This window comes from Anolis carolinensis, chromosome 3 (assembly GCF_035594765.1).
Source record: "Anolis carolinensis isolate JA03-04 chromosome 3, rAnoCar3.1.pri, whole genome shotgun sequence".
Taxonomy (NCBI): Eukaryota; Metazoa; Chordata; class Lepidosauria; order Squamata; family Dactyloidae; genus Anolis; species Anolis carolinensis.
In genome coordinates, this window is record NC_085843.1 from 81,769,290 (window position 1) to 81,791,135 (window position 21,846).

A 21,846-nucleotide genomic window follows, 5' to 3' on the forward strand; every position below is an offset into this window, starting at 1 on the left:
TGGCAGTTGCATTGCACCTCCCAGTCCTGGCTAACATAGCCACTGGTAAGATTAACTCCAAGAACATCTAGAGGACTACCCAAAACAGAAGCAAGCACTACTAAAATGCAAGCTGAAAATGGAATTATCTTTAAGGTCATAGCAGCAGTAAAAACAGACATATCACGAGTGTATTAAAATTATAGTGTAAAATGTAGTGGTAACGAAATATGCAAATACTATTTTTGAATTTTCCACATTTGCCCCCTCCGCTGTTACCTTTGAAAACCGAATTAATGGGGTTAAAGAATTCCTGTTAAAATTGAACATTAGTATTTGATAAACTGATTGTGGAAAAATCGTTCAGATCTTACAGGCTTTTTATTTAGTAATATCTTTATACTAATTAGTTTTGATTTTATACCATTAAACAGAGCTATTTCCTTCATGTAATATTGCATCTTTCACTTACTCAGATCCGTCTTTGAACAGAACTCAATCAACCAATAGCATTTTTAAAAATTCAAGATTTCATATTACAGATTAAACATTAGTAATGTTAAAGTCTGATGTAGCTACAGAGTGCTGTTATTGCACCCAAATAACTACTTTCAGATTTTATGATGCATTTATGAAACAATTTTTTTCAATTTCTAAAAGGTATACCAGAGGCAATCTGAAATAATAATAACAACAACAATAATAATAACAACAACAACAACAATAACTTTATTTTTGTATCCCGCATCCATTTCCCCAAAGGGACTCGGGGTGGCGCACATGTGAAAACCCAAGAACATAGTTATAATGAACATATTAATATTCAATAAAAGCATCATAAACAATATAAAACAACAATACAACACAGTATAAAATGACAACATCAACCAGTATTCTAAAATAGTAAACAGTTTCTGGGCTCTGCAGGCGGGGTAGTAAAAATCAATTATGGGGCAGGGCTGATGGATAAAGTGCAATATCAGTAGGGATCAGGCAATATAAGTATAGCTCCAGGTAGGAAACAGTAATAAAATGCAAGGACTAGAATTTGGATCATAGCAATCGTCTAATCAAAAGCACAATGGAAGATCCATGTTTTTAGCTCTTTGCAAGAAGGTGGAGTTCCAGAGCCAGGGGGCCACTGAAGAGAAGGCCCTCTCTCTCGTCCCCACCAATCGCGCTTGTGACGGAGGTGGGAGCGAGAGGAGAGCCTCCCCTGAAGATCTTAAAGATCATGCAGGTACGTAGGGAAAGATGCAATCGCGAAGATAGGCAAGTCCCAAACAGTTTAGGGCTTTATAGGTGATAACCTACACCTTGAATTGGAACCAGAAACTTAGCGGCAGCCAGTGGAGCTGTTTGAACAGGAAGGTTGACCGCTTCCTGTAATTCGCTCCAGTTAGCAACATGACCGCTGACCTTTGTACTAACTGCAGTTTCCTGGCTGTCTTCAAAGGCAACCCCATATAGAGTGCATTACAGCAATTCAACCTAAGAATGAATATATAATTTTAATGTGTGATCTCACATGTTATTCATTGTTACTGCTAACCATTTGTCATCTCCTTCGCTGCTGTTTTTTGTGATGCATAACCTAAGACTACTAATAGGAAGAGATCACTGTGTGGCTATCTGTTACCCAGTTAGGATTTTGGCACAGTGTTGTTACAGGTACTGCGAGTTTTCTTTAGTGAAGGGGCTTGGCACTTGAAATACCTTTGTTTGTAGTTAATATAGTGCTTTTCCACCACTACTTTCCTACCTCTGCCAAGCATCCTTGTACTGAAATTTTACTAGTGCTGTAGTATAAGAGCAGAATATAGTTGCCACACCAGATTTTAACCCAAGCTTGCTCACTTCTTGTTTTACTGACAAACTCAAATGTCAGGCCTAAGGATGGTTTGTTCTGTTTCATTTATGAAGTAAAGTTTAATTATGTATGTATTGAATTTGCATCCTATTTTTCTCTCAAACTGGAATTAAGGGTGATTTTACAAGAATTTAAGAAGATTTTGTTAAAACATGAATTTTAGAAAGTTAAGGATGAATTAAATTAGCATTATTAAAACATGCTTAAAGACATTTAAAACATTTGAAACTTATTTAAAACATAGTTTCAACAAAAAAATAAAATTAAAAACAGCCAACTATTTAGCTCACGCTACAGAATTTTGCATAAATAAAAACCAGCCATCAGAAAGAGAACAGGGAGAGTTCCATAGTCTGAAAGCAACCACAGCGAAAATTCTTCGGAAGCGTCACTAGCCTACAAAGGTCATGGACTAAGAGAATGTCTTCCCCTGCAGATCTTAACACTCACATTGGCTCACATCGGGAGATAGTGTCTTTCAGATAGTCTGGACCCAAGACATTTAGGAATTTAAAGGTCAAAACCAGCACTTTGAATTATGCACAGAAATAGACCAGTAGCCAATGCAACTGTTTAAACAGGAGAGTCACAAATCTCTATAGCCAGCTCGGGTTGAGGCCTGGCCACAGCATTTTGGACCCATTGACATTTTCAAACCGTAGCCCCACATACATTACAGTAATCCAAATGGGATGCAATCAGATCTAGCTTTTCAAGAAATAGGTGCAAATACACTCCTGACTACATGCAAACCTTGAGCTTCCAGTTTCAAATTTGAGTCCAGGAACATACCCAACCCGTTAATTTGAGATTTTTAGTAGAGTATATCCCATTCCACACAGCTTTAATTATTCCATGATCAGCCTTCCAACTGACCAGGAGCACTTTTGTCTGGAAGAAGATTCAGGATATTCACCCTAATCCTGTCTGTTACGATAGCAGATGCTGGTTTAGTATAGAAAAATATTTTATTAGAATCGTATGGAAAGGAAAGATAGAATTGTATGCCATCAGCATACTGGTCATTTTGAGTTTTGAACCCCAAAACTCCAGATAATCTCTCCCAGTGGTTTCATTAGATGTTAAACTGCTGGGAGGACAGAACCAAAGATTGTAATCAGGGTGCTAAACAGGCATTTCCCCGCAGCATTTTCTGAGTCCCTCTATTAAAAAAAAAAAAAGACTGGAGCCACTTTAAAGACAGTGCCCATGAGCTATCCCAGAGAGGCAGCCCAAAAGAATCCAGTATTGAGAACTTCTGAGAGGTCCAAATCAGCCAAAAACACTATTTGGATGCAGCGATGGCAGCAAAGAAATATTTCTTCACTGTCACCATCACCATGGCATAGACTTTCCAATGAGCTGTAACTTGTGTTTGATCAGACTCACTCTCAGTTTTCTGCCACCATTGCTCTAGTTTCTATCTCAATTGTTTCACTATTGTCAGCTCTGGTGTACTGGGATGTTTGACTATGCTTTGTGAGGGGATCCTTAGAAACTATGGTATTCACTTCACTGGCCATTTCTCTATTACAAAAATTCGCCCAAATTTTGGTAGGATCACCTGCTAAGGCAAGAGAAACTCCCCAAGAGTAATCAGGAATCCACCTAGTTCATAAGCCTCATGGGGCAGAACATCTTAATCAGTACCCCAGGGGATCTGAGTTCCAGTGAGTCTAAAAACCTATCAAGTAGTGATGTATGCCCATGGCAACAGAACTATAGAAAGTTCCTCCACTCTCAGATCATCACCATCATGCTACCCTCCACAGAAAATTATGTCTAGTGTGTGTCCTATATATAGCATGGTTGGCACCAGATATTATTTGGGACAGACCCATGGTTGTCATGGAACTTAGTGACTGAAATTGTAGTCTTTTGAAATTCCCACCTAAAATATTTTCATCCCAAATGCAATAGTTGTTTCTATTTCTATACTTAAAAATTACTCCTAAGTTATATTTTGTAATTTCTAAGTGCAGGCATAGGATGGATTTGGAAGGGGGGAATAAACCCTCAATAATGAATAATAATAATAATGAAGGGACCTATATGCATTATTTTAAAACAAATTATTGGAAAGAGTGTTTTCCTCTAAGCTACACAATATGCAAGAAAAAAGGACAAGTAAGACACTCAAGCAGTTGTTTTCAAGCTTTGCTTTCTCAGATTGATTTTTGGAGCGATGTGTGCATAGCTTTATCCAAAAATAGCTGGGTACTGAAATACAGCAGTCTGTAATAGTCAATACACTAAAAGAAATCTAATAAGTCAGACTTATACTGAACTTTACACTGCTCCCCTACCTCCAAATGTTACAAAGATTAAATGAGTTTTTGTTAACTGTGCTTTTTGTATAGTTGCCAAGTCATACCAGCTTTCTGGCAAGTTAGTAGGCCTTCTTTGCCTTTCTCTTAGCTTAGAAACAGAGCCTTTAGTGGTGAATCTAGGCAATTGGCAATATAAAGCATCTTTCTTTTCCAGCAAATGCAAGTAGTAACAGAGTTAAAAACTGAGCAAGATCCAAACTGCTTGGAAACAGATGCAGGAGGACTGAGTCCTTCCCCAGTCGAGTCCCAGACACCGATGGATGCGGACAAGCAGGCTATTTACAGGTAGCAGTGTTGACAAAATGAATTATTAAATTATTAAGCTACAATGTTCTCTCTGGAGTGGATATGTTCATTTGCGAGGTGCTGCATCTAGTATGGGGGTGTAGACATGCAGACAACATCTGGACCAAGTGGGCATACAGAATTCTGGGGAAGGTAAGATATTGAGATACGTGGTGCCTTTCTCCCCCTATCAGACAGACATTAAAACTAATGCCATTTCGAACATCCTCATTGATTCCCATTAGATTTATGGGTACAATCGCTTTTCTACTGTCATCCAGGCCTGACTTGGGAAAATTTATTCAAATACATTTTCATAAGGTTATGTTTTGGGGTTTTGTATTTTGTGTTGAATTTGTACCCATTCCAGTTTGCCTCCGTCTCACACACAAAGCAGTATTTGGGGACATCTGCAAATTCTTTTGCAGGACAGATACTTAGTGCTGCAGAAGGGGCACCTAAAAGATAGACCATATATGTGAAGAAGAATAAAATGAAGTAAATATACAGTATCTTGTATCTTATCAGAAAACTTAAATACCTTCAATTCTATTTCTTCTGGGTAACATTTTCTTTATATGTATAAAACTACAATGCTCTGCAAACATGAGAGTTAGCCTTATTGAACACAGTAGGACTTAACATCTGAGAGGACAAGCACAGAACTGTCCTGCAAATTCCAGTGATTTCACAGTGTGCTAGTACTTGTATTAGAGTGAGTGGGAAGGATTACATTGTGTAGTTAATATTCATCCTTAGTCAATATGTTGCTAACTTTCATTTATTTTCTTTTTAGTTTTCTTTACATGTGTATCAAATGTTTGTTTTTATCGTATGAACATACATACATAAACTTCCACAGTATTAATGTTTGTTTGTTTTTTCTCTTTTTTTCCAGACATCCTCTTTTCCCCTTATTAGCACTGTTATTTGAAAAATGTGAACAATCTACACAAGGATCAGAAGGCACAACATCTGCAAGTTTTGATGTAGATATAGAAAACTTCGTTAGGAAACAGGAGAAGGAAGGAAAACCCTTTTTTTGTGAAGATCCTGAAACAGATAATTTAGTAAGTGAATTACTAAAGTTATTAAACAGAATAAAATTCATTTAATAGTACATAATTCCTAAAGTGGTGCTAAATCACTGAATATATATGTTTAAGTCAACATTATGTAAAAGTTTAGGGAAGGTTGAGGGGCAGAGTTATGGATTTTGATATGGCTTATGGATAAATTGAGGGGTAATCTGGAGAGAGGTGAAAGTGCAAGCACTGTCTCAGGGAGGCAGGTGCCTATGGGAGCCACTTCCATTTTCCTGCCCAGGCATTCAAAAAGGCCTTTCACAACTCAGAGAAAGGGACAGTTCCTTTTTGATAATATTAAGGTACAGTAGAGTCTCACTTATCCAAGCTTCACTTATCCAAGGTTCTGTATTATCCAACGCAGTCTGCCTTTTAGAAGAAGAAAAAAACTATTGGAATTGGCAAAGCTGAACTGCAAAACTTCAGTTGGAAAATATTGCTTAGAAATCAGGGATTGTTTCTGACTCCGGGATTTGATTTTTTGCCCTTTTAAAAAAATATTTCTTTTAAAATAGCCAAGAGGCTACTGAAGTTTTCCAAAAGATGACCAAGTAAGAAGATAAGAACTGTGTTTGATACAAGTGTAGCCCAGCATTCTTTCCCATAGTGCCAATAAGATAGTTTGTAGGAGTCCCACAGGCAGGATCAGAACACAACAATGTTCTGAACACATTCCAGCCAGCCTGGGCCAGCGAGGCTGCGGCGGGAGTCTCTCCAGGCCACAGCAAAGGCTTTGCTGCGGCCTGGAAGGCCTCTGCCACAGCCTGGCTGCCCCAGGGTGGCTGGGCCAGGGTGCGCAGCGTGGGAGGCGGGGCCAAACTTGGCCCCACCTCCCACGCTGCACTCCCTGGCCCCGCCTCCTGCGCTGCGCTCCCTGGCCCCGCCTCTCGCGCTGTGCGGGGGGCGGGGCCAGGGAGTGCAGCGCAGGAGGTGGGGCCAGGGCACCGACCACGCCCCCGCTTTGGGCGCCATGTTGCGGGGCGCTATCGAGCCCCACGGGGCGCTATCGAGCCCCACATCTGGCCCCACCTCTCGTGGGGCTCGATAGCGCCCCCGCAACATGGCGCCCAACGCGGGGGCGTGGTCGGCGTCCCGTGTTGGGCCAGGCCTGATCTGTATATATAAAAGGATAAAAAAATTTCGGCCTAGGACTAAACAACAAAACTATACATCCCAGAAACACTAAACTTGGCAACACAACACCTCATCCATGCCTCTACGTTCATACAACAAAAAGAAAAGAAAAATAAAGTCCTAATTAGAGGGAAAGGAATAATTGTTTTTTATCCCATTGCTGCCAGTTACAAGGCTAAACTCTGCCCACTTGGTCTCCTAGCAACCCACTCAGCCCAGGGGACAGGCACAGGCCTCTTCCACACTGCCTATAAGATACAGATTATCTGATTTTATCTGGATTATATGGCAGTGTAGACTCAAGGCCCTTCCACACAGCTATATTACCCATTTATAATATCATATTATCTGCTTTGAACTGGATTATATTGAGTCCACACTGCCATATAATCCACTTCAGTGTGCATTTTATACAGCTGTGTAGAAGGGGCCTCATAAGAGTTCTTATAGATTTAAAATGGCCTCCTGATATGGTAAACTTGGGTTCCCTCCAAGTTAAAGGTGGTGCTGTTGAACGCCAGGTCTGTCAGTGGAAAAACTGCTATCATCCAGGATCTTATCCTGGATGAACAGGCAGACCTGGCGTGCATAACAGAGACCTGGCTGGACGAGGCGGGGGGGGGGGGGGGTTAACCTCACCCAGCTTTGTCTGCCAGGTTACACCGTGCAGCACCAACCAAGATCTGGAGGGAGGGGAGGTGGTGTCGCAGTAATCTATTAGGAGTCCATCCCCCTGACCAGGTGTGTCATCCCACAGTCAACCTTGTTCGAATGTGTCCACCTGAGGATAGGTGACCGGGACAGACTGGGGATTCTACTAGTGTACCGACCACCCCGCTGCACTACAGTCTCCCTGCCTGAGCTAGCTGGGGTGTTCTCTGGCCTGCCATTGGAGCCCCAACAGCTCATAGTGCTGGGGGACTTCAATGTCCATGCCGAGACCAACCTTTCAGGTGTGGCTCAGGACTTCATGGTCTCCGTGGCAACCATGGGGCTGTCCCAACGAGTATCTGGTCCCACCCACAGAGCTGGGCACACGCTTAACTAGGTTTTCTGTCAGGAATGGGAGGAAAATGGCGGTGTGGAGGAGCTTACCATCGCTCCATTGCCATCGACCAACCATCACCTGATCAGGTTTAGACTTGCTGCGCCCCCTAACCTCCGCAGGGGTGGAGGACCAATGGTCCGCCCCAGGAGGCTCATGGATCGAGACGGTTTCCTGATGGCTCTTGGGGAGTTTCCTGCCACCTCGGCTGATGATTCTGTCGATGCCCTTGTTGCTCTCTGGAATAGGGAGATGACTAGGGCAATAGGCACGATCGCTCCGGAACGTCCCCTCTCGAGTACCCGAGCTAAACCATCTCCTTGGTTTACTGAGGAGCTGGCAGCAGTGAAGCGAAGGAAGAGGGGACTAGAGTGTGTGTGGCGTTCAAAACCGAACGAGTCAAACCGAACACGGGTGGGCTCTTATCTTAAGGCTTATGCCGTGGCAATAGACGCTGCAAAGAACTCTTTCTTTGCAGCTAATATTGCATCCGTACAGAACTGTCCGGCGGAGCTGTTCCTAGTTGTAAGAGGTTTGTTATATCCCGTCCCTTGGGACGGGATCCCTGACAACTCGGCAGCCCGCTGTGAAGCATTTGCTCGGTTCTTTGCGGACAAAGTTGCTTTGATCCACTCTGGATTTGACACCATATTAACGGCAGTCTCCAAGGATGTAACAAGTGCACCTGCTTGTCCTATTTTGATGGATTCATTTCAATTGGTTCAGCCTGAGGACGTGGACAAGGCGCTTGGAGAGGTGAGGGCTACCACATGCATCCTAGACCCCTGCCCATCCTGGCTGGTGAGAGAAGCCAGAGGGGGATTGGCCGAGTGGGTGAAGGTAGTGGTGAATGCCTCCCTTCGGGATGGCATATTTCCAGCGAGCCTTAAATTGGCTGTGATCAAACCGCTGTTGAAGAAGCCATCACTGGACCCCACTCAATTGGAGAACTATCGGCCTATTTCCAATCTCCCCTTTTTGGGCAAGGTCATGGAATGTGTGGTGGCCACACAACTCCAGGCATTATTGGTAGATACCGATTTTCTGGATCCGGCACAGTCTGGCTTCAGGCCGGGTCATGGTACCGAGACAGTCTTGGTCACCTTAGTCGATGATCTACGCCGCAAGCTGGACAGGGGGAGTGTGTCCCTGCTGGTTCTGCTGGACCTCTCAGCGGCCTTCGATACCGTCGATCACGGTATCCTTCTAGGACGCCTTGCCGGGATGGGTCTCGGAGGTACTGTTTTGCAGTGGCTCCGATCCTTTCTGGAAGGTCGTTCCCAGATGGTGTCATTGGGGGACGCCTGCTCGGCCCCACAACCATTGACTTGTGGGGTCCCGTAGGGGTCAGTATTCTCCCCCATGTTGTTCAACATATACATGAAGAGATCATCTGGAGTTTCGGGGTGCAGTGTCATCTGTACGCAGATGATGTCCAGCTCTGTCACTCCTTTCCACCTGTCACTAAGGAGGCTGTTCAGGTCCTGAACCGGTGTCTGGCCGCTGTGTCGTTTGGATGAGGGCGAACAAATTGAAACTTAATCCAGACAAGACAGAGGTCCTCCTGGTCAGTCGTAAGGCTGAAAACGGTATAGGGTTACAGCCTGTGTTGGATGGGGTCACACTCCCCCTGAAGACACAGGTTCGCAGTCTGGGAGTGATCCTAGACTCATCGCTGAGCCTGGAGCCCCAGGTCTCAGTGGTGGCCAGGGGAGCTTTCGCGCAACGAAGACTTGTGCGCCAACTGTGCTCGTACCTTGGGAGGTCTGACTTGGCCACAGTGGTCCACGCTTTGGTTACATCCCGTTTGGATTACTGCAATGCGCTCTATGTGGGGCTGCCTTTGAAGACGGCTCAGAAGCTCCAACTAGTACAACAGGCGGCAGCCAGACTAATAACAGGAGTGGCTTACAGGGAGCGTACTACTCCCATGTTGAGTCAGCTCCACTGGCTGCCAATATGCTACCGAGCCCAATTCAAAGTGCTGGTTTTGACCTACAAAACCCTAAATAGTTCTGGCCCATCTTACCTGTCTGAACGTATCTCTCCCTATGAGCCTTCTAGAACTCTTAGATCATCGGGGGAGGCCCTGCTCTCGGCCCCACCAGCCTCACAGGCACGGATGGTGGGAGCGAGGGACAGGGCCTTCTCGGTGTTGGCTCCTCGGCTGTGGAACACCTTCCCCAGCAACATACGGCAGATACCAACTCTCCTAGGCTTCAGGAAAGCCTTAAAGACATGGTTGTGCATGCAAGCTTTTAATGAATGAGAACATGGACTTTACATGACCTGTACGAAGATTTATTGAGGATTCTGGATGAATTGATTTTAATCTTGGACATGCTTAAAATTTTATATAATGTGATTTTATTTTGCAATGGTACCTGTTTTATATGAATTGTTGTTTTGTAGATTGTTTTACATGAATTGTTGTTTTTACATTGTGTAAAGAACTCATGCAGGGGGTAATCCTTTTGAAATCCCACCTCTTGCCACCAATTTGTGGAGATGTGAAAGTGGAGGTTGTTTTTATTAATTAATTATATTATATTATATTATATTATATATAGAACTATATCCGCTTCCACCAGTTATTAAAGATGTCTTGTTTAAACACTGCCACCAGATGTTAAGGGGATTATCAACTCTTGCCACCACTATTGGAAGATTTAGCCACTAGCTACTTAGAGAGGAGACTTTTATTTTCCTTCTTTCTTCTTGTTTATTCTTGATGTGTGTATGTATGACAGAAACTGAGATGTTTGAAGGAATAATAACACATTTATTTAGGCACAAGCTTGATGGTTACAATAACTTTTCTTCTTGTTTGAGGCATGTTATTGAACAGTTGCAAAACTATATTGAGGTGTTCCAAACTTCTTAAAACGCCAGTTCTTTCTCTACTGCCAGGCCTGTAGCGAGGGTTTTTTTTTAGGGGTTCAACCCCCCCCCCTCCCGAAATTTTTCAAGTTATAAAAAAAATATCGTTTACTCATGAATTTTAACTGGTTAACCAAATCCCCATGCTAAGTCTATGAGATGCAAAACATTAAGAGTCCCTCCAGGCACTATCTCAAGCAGATATTGACAGGTTTGTAGCGGGGAGGGGTATGTGCTAGGGGTCCCCCCCCCCCCCCGAAATTTTCAAAACCCTTCCCGAATTTTTTTTCTGGCTACGGCCCTGTCTACTGCCTAAACCTGCAGTCACCCTGTGTCACAGACTATCTGTTCCTTAACTGGAAACAGACTACCTTAAAATAAGCCACCAAACTTATTTTAAACTGACTCAAATAAGCTCTTGAGCCTCCCTGATTCTCCAACTCAGAATCAGTCTTCACTGTAATTCATCCGATTACAGACTACCTTAAAATAAGTCACCAAACTTATTTTATCCCTGATCCCCTAACTTAGGATCAGCCTTCCCTGAGCTTCACCAGAGCCCAGACTAAAATCAACCTTCCCTGTAGTTCTCTGACCACAGATTGACTGACTGAGTTTTCCCTCCAAATTCTGCTCTCTCTTCAGCTAACCCAGTTGGCTCCGCCCCCTTCTCCATGGCAACCAACTCATGGTGCAGAGTAACTGAAATATTAACCCTTTTTAAAACACAGTTAAACATGGCTTCTATAACTAAAAAAACCACACTTCATTACACATTGTTTTTACGCATTGAATTTTTGCCTATTTATTGTAAGCCGCTTTGAGTCCCCTTGGGGAGAAAGGCGGGGTGAAAGTGATGTGAATAAATAAATAATCCAGTTCTAAGCAGATAATATAAGATTATAAATATACAGTACTTAAACAGGCTGGCAGAACGTTGGATAAGTGAATATGTTGGATAATAAAAGGGGATTCAGGAAAAGCCGATTAAACATCAAATTAGGTAATGATTATACAAATTAAGCACCAAACATCATGTTATACAACAAATTTGACAGAAAAAGTAGTTCAATGCTCAGTAATGCTATGTTGTAATTACCGTATTTACAAATTTACCACCAAAATATCTCAATGAATTTAAAACATTGACTACTAAAAGGCAGACTGCGTTGGATAATCCAGAACACTGGATAAGCGAATGTTGGATAAGTGAGATTCTACTTTAATATGAAATAATTACAGTGGTAATCCAGTCCAACCCAATTCTGCCATGGAGGACACAATCCAAGCACGCCCAACAGATGGCCACCCAGCCTCTCAATAATAATAATAATAATAATAAGAAGAAGAAGAAGAAGAAGAAGAAGATCATACAATCATAAGGTTCAGAGACACCCCAAAGGATCATCCAGTTCAACTTCCTTCTACCATGCAGGACGACACAAACCAAGCACTCCTGACAGATGGCCATCCAAGATCTGCACAGTAATAATACAAATCGAATCATACAATCAGACAGTTAGAAGAGATCCCTAAAGGCCATCCAGTCCAACCCAACTCTGCCATTGGACGATACAATCCAAGCACTCCCAACAGATGGCCAGCCAGCCTCTCAATAATAATAATAATAATAAGAAGAAGAAGAAGAAGAAGAATATCACACAATCCTAAGGTTAGCAGATACCCCTAAGGATCATCCAGTTCAACTTCCTTATATCATGCAGGAGGACACAATTGAACCACTCCTGACAGATGGCCATCCAATATCTGCACAATAATAATACACATCGAATCATAGCATCAGACAGTTAGCAGACACCCCTAAAGGCCATCCAGTCCAACCCAATTCTGCCATGCAGGAAACAATCCAAGCACTCCCAACAGATGGCCACCTAGCCTCTCAATACTACTACTACTACTAATAATAATAATAATAATAACAACAACATCATACAATCCTAAGGTTTGGAGTGGCCCCTAAGGATCATCCAGATCAACTTCCTTCTACCATGCAGGAGGACACAATCCAAGCACTCCTGACAGATGGCCATCCACCCTCTACATAATAATGATGATGAAGATGATGATAATATTATTATTATTATTAATAATAATAATAATAATAATAATAGAAGCATAGAATCCAAGAGTTTGAAGAGACCCCGAAGGGCCATCCAGCCCAACCCTTTCTACCATGCAGCAGGACACAATCCAAGCATTCACAACACATGGACAAAATATAAATACTATACAATACTACACAGGGACATAGACCCCCTCTACCCTCACCACTTTCACAGTACACAAACAACCAAATGCATACTAAACATAAAGACAACCATACAACAGACATTCAATTCCACCACTACTTCAACTAGTTCTCATCAACACCATCAGACAAAACCACAGCAACGCGTGGCCGGGCACAGCTAGTATCTACTAAAATAGGTTTTTGAAGTGCCTGCAAATTGTGCCATGTTTTTTAAAAAGGGGAGCTTTGGGAGAACTGTTATTGGATTTGGGAGAGGGTGCACAAAAGTGAGGTTTGACAGTTCTTGTGGCCCATGGGCCTCACCTTCACTGCTTTCACTACTTCAGTAGAAAATCAAGTATCAACAAACAACTATGTGGTGGAGGATCCTTCTTTGGAGGCTTTTAAGCAGATGCTGGATGGCCATCTGTCGGGGGTGCTTTGAATGCAATTTTCCTGCTTCTTGGCAGGGGGTTGGGCTGGATGGCCCGTGAGGTCTCTTCCAACTTATGATTCTATGTTATTAAAATTAAGACCTAAGCATCTACCAAAGAACAAAATCAAGTCATACATTTTAAGATTTTCATAGAGATCTATAGAATTGTAGATGTTGAGTTTCTGATTCTTTAGACCCTCATTTGCCTTTCATAGGCATAGGATGCCTCTGCCCTTTCAATCAAGAGTTGGTAATATGTCATCTGCAGAGTGCTTGTGACCTTTGTGGTTGGGAAAAAAGGCCTCCTCTAGACATAGACTAATGCCAAAACATCCTCAAAACATTTCAGTTACATTTCACAGCATTTGAAAAATACTAGCTGAAATACGTATAAAAAGCAACTTGCGGCTAACACTTTTAAAATAATAACACTTTTTTATTTGTCCTCATATTTTGTTTAAAATGTTTCAAAATCTTCTGTTTTCCTTCTTTTAGATGGTAAAGGCAATTCAGGTTCTACGAATTCATCTGCTTGAGTTAGAAAAGGTTAATGAACTCTGTAAGGATTTCTGTAGTCGCTATATTGCATGTCTGAAAACTAAAATGAACAGTGAAACTCTGCTAAGTGGAGAATCTGGGAGTCCTTATTCGCCTGTGCAGCCCCAGGTACCTTTCACTCTGACTGGATTATATTATCTTTATTTCTTTTATATCTATCCTCCCCAAAGTTTCAGGGTAGGTAAAAGTAGATTTTTTTTAGCAATATAAAAAACTGTGTTAATAACTTGGTTAAATTTGTAAACCATGCAATTTACAAATAGATGATCTGTGACTGGCAAACTGGTAGTTTTTTGATGGCTTTGTGATATTGTTAAGGTTACCAGCTCTCCCTTGTGAAATTTCTTATTAATCAGGAACATGGAAATGTAATTCTTAAGTGTGACCATAATTTGTCAACTCTTTGTCTGCAGTCCAGCCACTTTAAACATGATAAAGATAGCTTGGATTTGCTGGAGCAGCTGTCTTCATGGAAAGAGTCACCAGAAAATGTGAGCAGCAGAGCAAAATTGACACAATTATCATTGTACCTTTTTGGCACTATCTCCTTAGCCTAATTTGGGGTTTTTGCTCATTTCATTATAGATAAATGGCCCCATCAAAGCAAAGGGTGATATATATGCAGAAATAGGCCACTGTGGTTGCTCCTCATTACATACACAACACTGAGGATATGAAGCACCTTATATCCAGTATTCAGGATTTCACATTCATCCTGGGGCAGATGATGTATTCATGTGAAGATTAATGGTCTATGTGCCTGCTGCTCAGTTATGGAAAGCCTTGTTGTCTCCACTTATTAGGGGAGACAAAAATTAAAGACACACAAAGTTGTATTACATGAAATTTAACTGCTGGTCCATCTTTCCCAATACAGTTTTGTCTACAGTGACTATTTAAAGGTCTCAGGCACTGTTTCCTGACATCCTTTCATGGGAGATGCTGGAAATGAAACTTTGCGTTTTTGGAAAGTATGTGCTCTTTCACTGAACTGTGTTCCCTCTCTTGTATGTGCCATTTCTAATACAGGCAGTCCCCAAGTTACAAACAAAATAGGTTCTGTAGTTTTACGTTGAACTTGTATGTAAGTCAGAATAGGTACATGTTTTAAGTGGAGCTGCAGCCATCTATCTATCTATCTATCTATCTATCTATCTATCTATCTATCTATCTATCTATCTATCTATCTATCTTTGGATAGCACCCGTGTGGTGTTTGTTTTGCTGTCTGTGCCCTTGCTCAGAAGATTTCACCTCAATTTCTGTCCCTGTTAGAACTGGATTTTGAAAAATGTGGTTTGTTATGGAAACAAGGATTGGTGATAAAGCTCCAGTGGAGACACCTTTCCCCTATGATAATTCTTTCAGGAGTGAATTTCCCTTCCCAGGGGTAGATTTTTCTCACTTCTTGTTGTCTCATCCTCGTTCTTAACTATGAATCATATGTAAATCGGATGTTTGTAACTTGGGGACTGCTTGTGTTTGAAAAATGTGTCCCAACTGACAGATTCATTACTAGTAAAGATAACCAGGGGAAACAATAATTGGTTGACCTTTTTCTTGATATCAATATTGCCATAATGTCAGAGCACATACTTTCAATACTTGAGGACATGGCTAAGTTTGCTACCCTAATACTCCAGGAGCTCTCTCAGAAACCAGTTAAATAAAGTGCCCACCAGTTCCATAGTATAAACTAAATTGACCATGAATAGAATTAAAATATTACCATATATATTTAGAATTATAGTTAGAAGATTTGTTCACTCTTTTCATTGCACTCTTCATGCCAGCCCCATGTCAGCGTGCTAATTGTAAATTGCATTGCTGTCATCCAACCATTTGATTTAACTGAGTTTTTGGACAAAGCTACAATAATTCAGTAAATGTATTAGAGAAGGTATGAAATAACCTTTAAACTTCAAAGTATAGATGTTTTTGAATATAATCCACAATTGAGGATTTATGCAAATAACAATTTCACTACAATTACATTAGGCTACAATTTCGCTAATGAAAATATGCTTATGAATATGTTTGTTGTTTCCTAATGTCTTATTTACAGAACAATCTTATGAGTGCCTACTCTGAAGTAAGTCCCATTAATTCAATGAGACTTATTCTCAGATAAATCCCAGTATATATCAAATTTTCAGTCTTGATCTTTCTCACTTATTTTGTGTTTTTTTAAACTGTAGATACTGCTGAATTACTCTAGGATAAATAATTCTAAATCCTGAATTAATTCAGAATCTTTCACATTAATATTATCCCTTTGATTCTGATAGGATGCGAGTAGTCCAGAATTAACTAGCACAGACACTGTTTGGATTAATTATGCTCCAGAATTTACATATCTCTCCCATACTTCTTTAGAATAGTTCAAACTGGGAAAGAAATACTACATTTGAGAAGCAACATATAAATCCAACTTAATGCCAAACCAACATTTCTAGTTGTTTACTTCTTTCATTGAATTTCATTCCTACGTGAACTCCATCACTGCCTTGGATCATCTTGGCTGTAGGGATGGCTTTCTCATCTTCATTTTCATCATTGTTATGTGGTGTATTTATTATAATATATTTTATTTATTATATTACATATTTTTAAACTGCTGCAACTAAAATGAAAAGAACATCCTTCCATATGAGAACCTACCAATCTTGTTTATTTGTTTATTTTTCCTATATGTAGCCAATTCAAAGTGCCATCACAGGAACACTAAGTCCCCAGGGGGTTATGGTACCTGCATCAGCATTGCAGCAGGGAAATGTCACCATGGCAACTATTGCAGGTAAGATGCACCAAATTAAAAAAATGTACTTCTTAAAAAATGTCTTGTGACTGTTAAAAATTGTGAGGATGTGAATTCTAGAGCTGATTGGTTTGATTGATGTGGTACAATCTTCTGCCATATTACATTGTTTTGCCAATGTATGCAGGGCAATCATAAATCGTAAACAGTAGCATATGAACTAAAAAGGGATCTGTGATGGGGAGAAAATAAGCAAACTAGATACAATTTTTCTTTGATTATTTTTGTAGCCAAGTGGAGTGAACAATTATGGAGTGGACAATTATGGAGGAGCAAAGGAGCTAAATAGGGTTAGTTGCAGTTGAATCAATAATGTGGACCTTGTGGTCTCTCAATTCTCACACATAGAATAACTGCTTATAGAAAGGTTCTTTGAAATTATTTAAAATATAAATTATTATTTAGCTTAATAATTCCCAGATGTTATGCAATTAATTGTCAAGGCATCTGGTAATAGTTTTCTGAATCAATTAATGTATGAATGTATTTAGATAGTGTATGCTAATAATTTAAACATCTTCATCATAATCCTGGAAACTAGATAGATGAATCTCTTCTGACACAAAATAAATCCATTTGTTCAAACATTGTTTTCAATGTTCAACATCTTTATAATTTAATATATAGGATTATGTGGTCGAGTAAAAAATAAATGTAAATCAACTACTATTACATAAAATTTCTAACAAACTAACAAGGCATTATATTTGATTTGTATAATATTAATCTGCAATCTAGTAAAAATGTTCTCAGTAGAATTTCTAATTCTCATCATCAGTGTAAAGGCCCAGTGAAGTAAAAAACATTCAAAATATTCTAGTACTATTCTCATTATGTTAAAAATTGTGTTTAGTTTTTGCCATCTTGTTTGTTCAATGGTATTATAATTTCCCCCTTGGGATTGATTGCTTACTCTGCAACATTAAGACTATTTATTCTTTAAGGTGGGGCAGTATATCAGCCAGTGACTGTGGTCACACCTCAAGGTCAAGTAGCACTGTCACCTGGAACCATCAGGATCCAGAATTCACAGGTTTGTTCAAAATAACTTCCAGAATGGTTTGATACAGTAGAGGAAACCTGTATGTCAGTAGCAAGATGTAGAAATGATGCATAGTCATTCAAGGCTGCATAACAAATGATTTTTAACTTACAAAGCATGGTTTGGAGCTTGAGAAGCACAAGTGAACAAAGTCTCATAGAAATAAGGGTTTGGCCTGGGTTTAAAACTGAGACCAATACCAGGAATCTCCAAACAGGATTAGGAAATAATCCTGTTTAAAAGTCTACAGATCTGCAGTCCATTCCAGAGAATTGCCAAATCTGCAGGAGGGAGTTCTCAGGGAATTTGAGACAGTAGTAGAAATAGGTGGTTGAAAATCAGAGAAGGAAACAGCAAGCAGTGGATGAAAGCAATACCTTTGACCTATATATCAACTCCTAATATTCCATCTCTCTCAAGTGACCAAGAACAAGAATCTTGTCTCTACAAGCAAAATAAAATAGCTACAATCTGAGAAATGACTGAGATGCAAACCATATTTTTGCCCCAGATAACTGAAATGGATAAGGATGGGGGAAAGTTAATGCCTCTTCATTGACTGACTTGGAGAAGCAAATAGTGCCCATTTGTTCCTAAAGAGAAATATAAAATGTTATGTTGGAGGTTACTGTTTTGATGGAAGCAAAGTCTGTCTTATATCAAGTAGACTGGTGCCATGATTCTTTCTGGCTCACTTTATACTCCATAGAAGAAAGTAAATGAGCAGTGCTCCCTGAAGCAGTTTGGAAGGGAAAGTGTGCTTATTGTTACAAATCCTGGGGTTATCTTAGCCCTCTGCTAACATTGTCCCTGAGTACCTGCTTTTACCTTTTTCCATAGAAGTGAAGGGCTACAGGTGAAAACTAAAGTGTTGAGCTTTGGGACAACATTGCAATGTGGGGGGGGGGGGAAAGTTTCCACCACTTTCTGCAGCTCAGAATGACCATCACCAACAGAGATTGCACCAGGGTGAGGATTCATCTCCTTGCTGTGCTGAACACAGTTTCAGGGTTGTAGAGGAGGAGGAGGCAACAATATGTCTCTGCCAAATTCACATAGCCATTTCAGCTAGTGGTTTATGGATAGTATGCTCGAATTCTCCCCTGTGCATAAAGAAAGCGATTAATGGGAAGGCTAACTTAGATCTGGCATGCTAATGAGGGCAAGAAAGTTTATTTGATATATGGGTGCACATTTAGACATGCCATTTCCTATATGCAGTCTGGAATAGTAGATGCATAGGTCTGCTCTGAATGCAGTTTGACCCCTGTATCCACAAAGGATACATTCCTGAAATTAGTGTGGAAAAGAAAACTGTGATAACATTGAACCTCATTTAAATAAATAATTTCCACTGGAACTTACCATAGAGATGCCCTGGAGGACCTCAAAAATTCCTAGAGAGATATCCTGTGAGTTCAGCACCATAGGTACGGGGGTCATACTGTAAGACTCCTATGTAGTACTATTGCTGCTTGCAATAAAAATGTGTTCCTCCCTGCAATTGAATGCATCTTTTCACATAAAACTGTATTTGTGGATTATAAAGGAATCAGAGATTATGGAGTTTTAGTAACTTTGCTATTTGTCAAATCTGTGTGCAGCTCCAGTTACAATTAAATCAAGATTTAAGCATCTTGCATCAAGATGATGGGTCATCAAAAAATAAAAGAGGAGTTCTTCCGAAGCATGCCACAAATGTGATGAGATCTTGGCTTTTCCAGCACATAGGGGTAAGGCTCTCAATTTATATCCTGAAAATTTTTGTTGACATATTTTTATTTACTACAAAAAGGAAATAAAATGTTTTGCTTATTACATGAAACTTTTTATATAAATCAGTCGTTTCATAAACATATTCAAAATATATAGTCAGTATTGAATCAGACCCAAATTCAGTAGGTGTTTATGATCTTCTTAAATACTACCTTATTTTTTTGTTTTTGTTTTTTAGTTATTTCCCTGTGATTGTTTTTAAATGGTGTGTTCCCTTGATCAATAGTCTTTTGAAGGCTTTATTTATGTCTCTATCATTATATTATTTCCTAGGGAGATGGAAGATGTTGATTAGGCACGGCAGACAATCTTCATACAGATACTAGATTTTTTGTCCATTGCTTTATATCCAGTTCCGAACACAAAAAGGTTGTCTATTATGCCTGAACATCAGGGATTTGGTTCCTGAACATAGAGCTCACATAGCTGTTGTTTCTGGAAGTTAAATATAACACATCTAGAGAGCCAAGGTTGGGGACCTCTGCATTAGGATTTTCTCTATAATCTTTTATGGCTATATGTTATTGAGCTTATTAATTATTGGAAAGGTCAATCAAATATTGGTACAGATTTTCTGTTTTCTATCCTTACGTGCTAGATGTATGAGAATATTCATAAATGTGTACATAAATATTTCTAAATTCAGTTCATAAATTGTATGCTAAACCTGCTGAGAGAATACTTTGTTACATCCATAATTGCTGTTACTAATATTCAAATTTATTATGGAAATACTATTGTGCTACCTGTGAAGATATATAATTTGGTGTAAGATTTTTCAGGTTTAAAGAGATTGATCAGTATAGATAATATGTTTTCAGTACTGGTCATGTCATCTAAGAAAATTGAAACAGATAGAACTTTCTTGTTGCTCCAATGTAAAGTGGCTGTGCGCTATGTTGTCCTAGTAGTTATAAATCAACTTTCTTCTGCTTTACTCCCTACCGGGGAGGACCGGGCTGTGGCGCAGGCTGGAAAGCAAGCCAGCTGCAACAAATCAACAAATCACTCTGACCAAGAGGTCATGAGTTCGAGGCCAGCCCGGTGCCTGCGTCTTGTCTCTGTCTCTGTTCTATGTCATGGCACTGAATGTTTGCCTTTATGTGTGCAATGTGATCCGCCCTGAGTCCCCTTCGGGGTGAGAAGGGCAGAATATCAATGCTGTAAATAAATAAATAAATAAAATACATCCTCTATGCCATCCAAAAACTAATTCTAAGAGTTTCTTCAACCATCCAGAACATTAGGGTTTCATGAAGGACTGAGGTAGGAAAGGGAATGACCCCCGCTCTGGTTTTTCTAGATTCTTCTGTTTCATCTATGGAAAGTCCACCACTGAATACTGAACATAAACTATCACTTTTTCAGTGGAAAAAAAGAGTAACTGCATTAATGTGCAATTGTTAGACGTTTTCAAGCTGCAGCATGTTGGATCTATCAGAGATGTCACATTTGAGGCCATTTCCATCTTTGTTTCTGTTTTTTTAATCAACATAATGCTGTTTACTGTATATCAAAATATTAATGATCATTCATTAATGTTACTGTGATTAGTTAATTACAGTCATTACATGTGAGATTTGTCCTGTAGTCTTAAAATACACAAGAAGTTTATTTTATACCTCAAGGTATTTTATCCCTCTCATATGATACAGTATCATTAATCTAGTTTTATCACATGTTGGACTCACTAAGGATCACACTGTCTAATAGGAATTCTGGCAGCTGTGAGGATATGTATTTTCTCAATTAGACATGGTTTGAAGAAGACATGATTTTTTTCCTTTAACAACTTATTAAAATAAACAGGCATCATTTAGCAGTCAGCTCAAAGAAGTACTCTGCATTTCATGATTGGTAGAAAAATGACTGAGAATGCAGTTTTCATTGGGGTGTTTTTTTTCTTTATGCTTTCTTCAATTTTATGTGAGCAAGATGGTAGAAATGTATATACAGTAGAGTCTTACTTATCCAAGCCTCGCTTATCCAAGTTTCTGGATTATCCAAGCCATTTTTGTAGTCAATGTTTTAAATATATTGTGATATTTTGGTGCTAAATTCGTAATACAGTAATTACAAGATAACATTACTGTGTATTGAACTGCTTTTTCTGTCAAATTTGTTGTAAAACATGATGTTTTGGTACTTAATTTGTAAAATCATAACCTAATTTGATGTTTAATAGGCTTTTCCTTAATCCCTCCATATTATCCAAGATATTCGCTTATCCAAGCTTCTGCCGGCCCGTTTAGCTTGGGTAAGTGAGACTCTACTGTATTAGTGATTCGTGTTAGAAATAGCCACCTTCTACAAGCCTCCTATACTAGTTATTTGTTATGTATATAATTGTGATTACTG

At 39.9% G+C, this 21,846-nt stretch overlaps 1 protein-coding gene across 6 annotated transcripts in view; it reads left to right on the top strand.

The window, feature by feature from the left end:
• Positions 1-21,846, top strand: part of pknox1 (PBX/knotted 1 homeobox 1) — a 55,623-nt gene that overhangs the window by 19,454 nt on the left and 14,323 nt on the right. For 4 of the 6 annotated variants that reach the window (XM_062975151.1, XM_062975154.1, XM_062975153.1 and 1 more), the window contains 7 exons: positions 4,334-4,464; positions 5,363-5,534; positions 13,791-13,961; positions 14,267-14,344; positions 16,550-16,649; positions 17,615-17,703; positions 19,317-19,445. In XM_062975151.1, the coding sequence (XP_062831221.1) occupies positions 4,334-4,464; positions 5,363-5,534; positions 13,791-13,961; positions 14,267-14,344; positions 16,550-16,649; positions 17,615-17,703; positions 19,317-19,445 (870 nt within the window). The remainder of the gene's footprint in view (positions 1-4,333; positions 4,465-5,362; positions 5,535-13,790; positions 13,962-14,266; positions 14,345-16,549; positions 16,650-17,614; positions 17,704-19,316; positions 19,446-21,846) is intronic. The other 2 variants (XM_062975156.1, XM_003218981.4) reach the window with 1 other exon arrangement.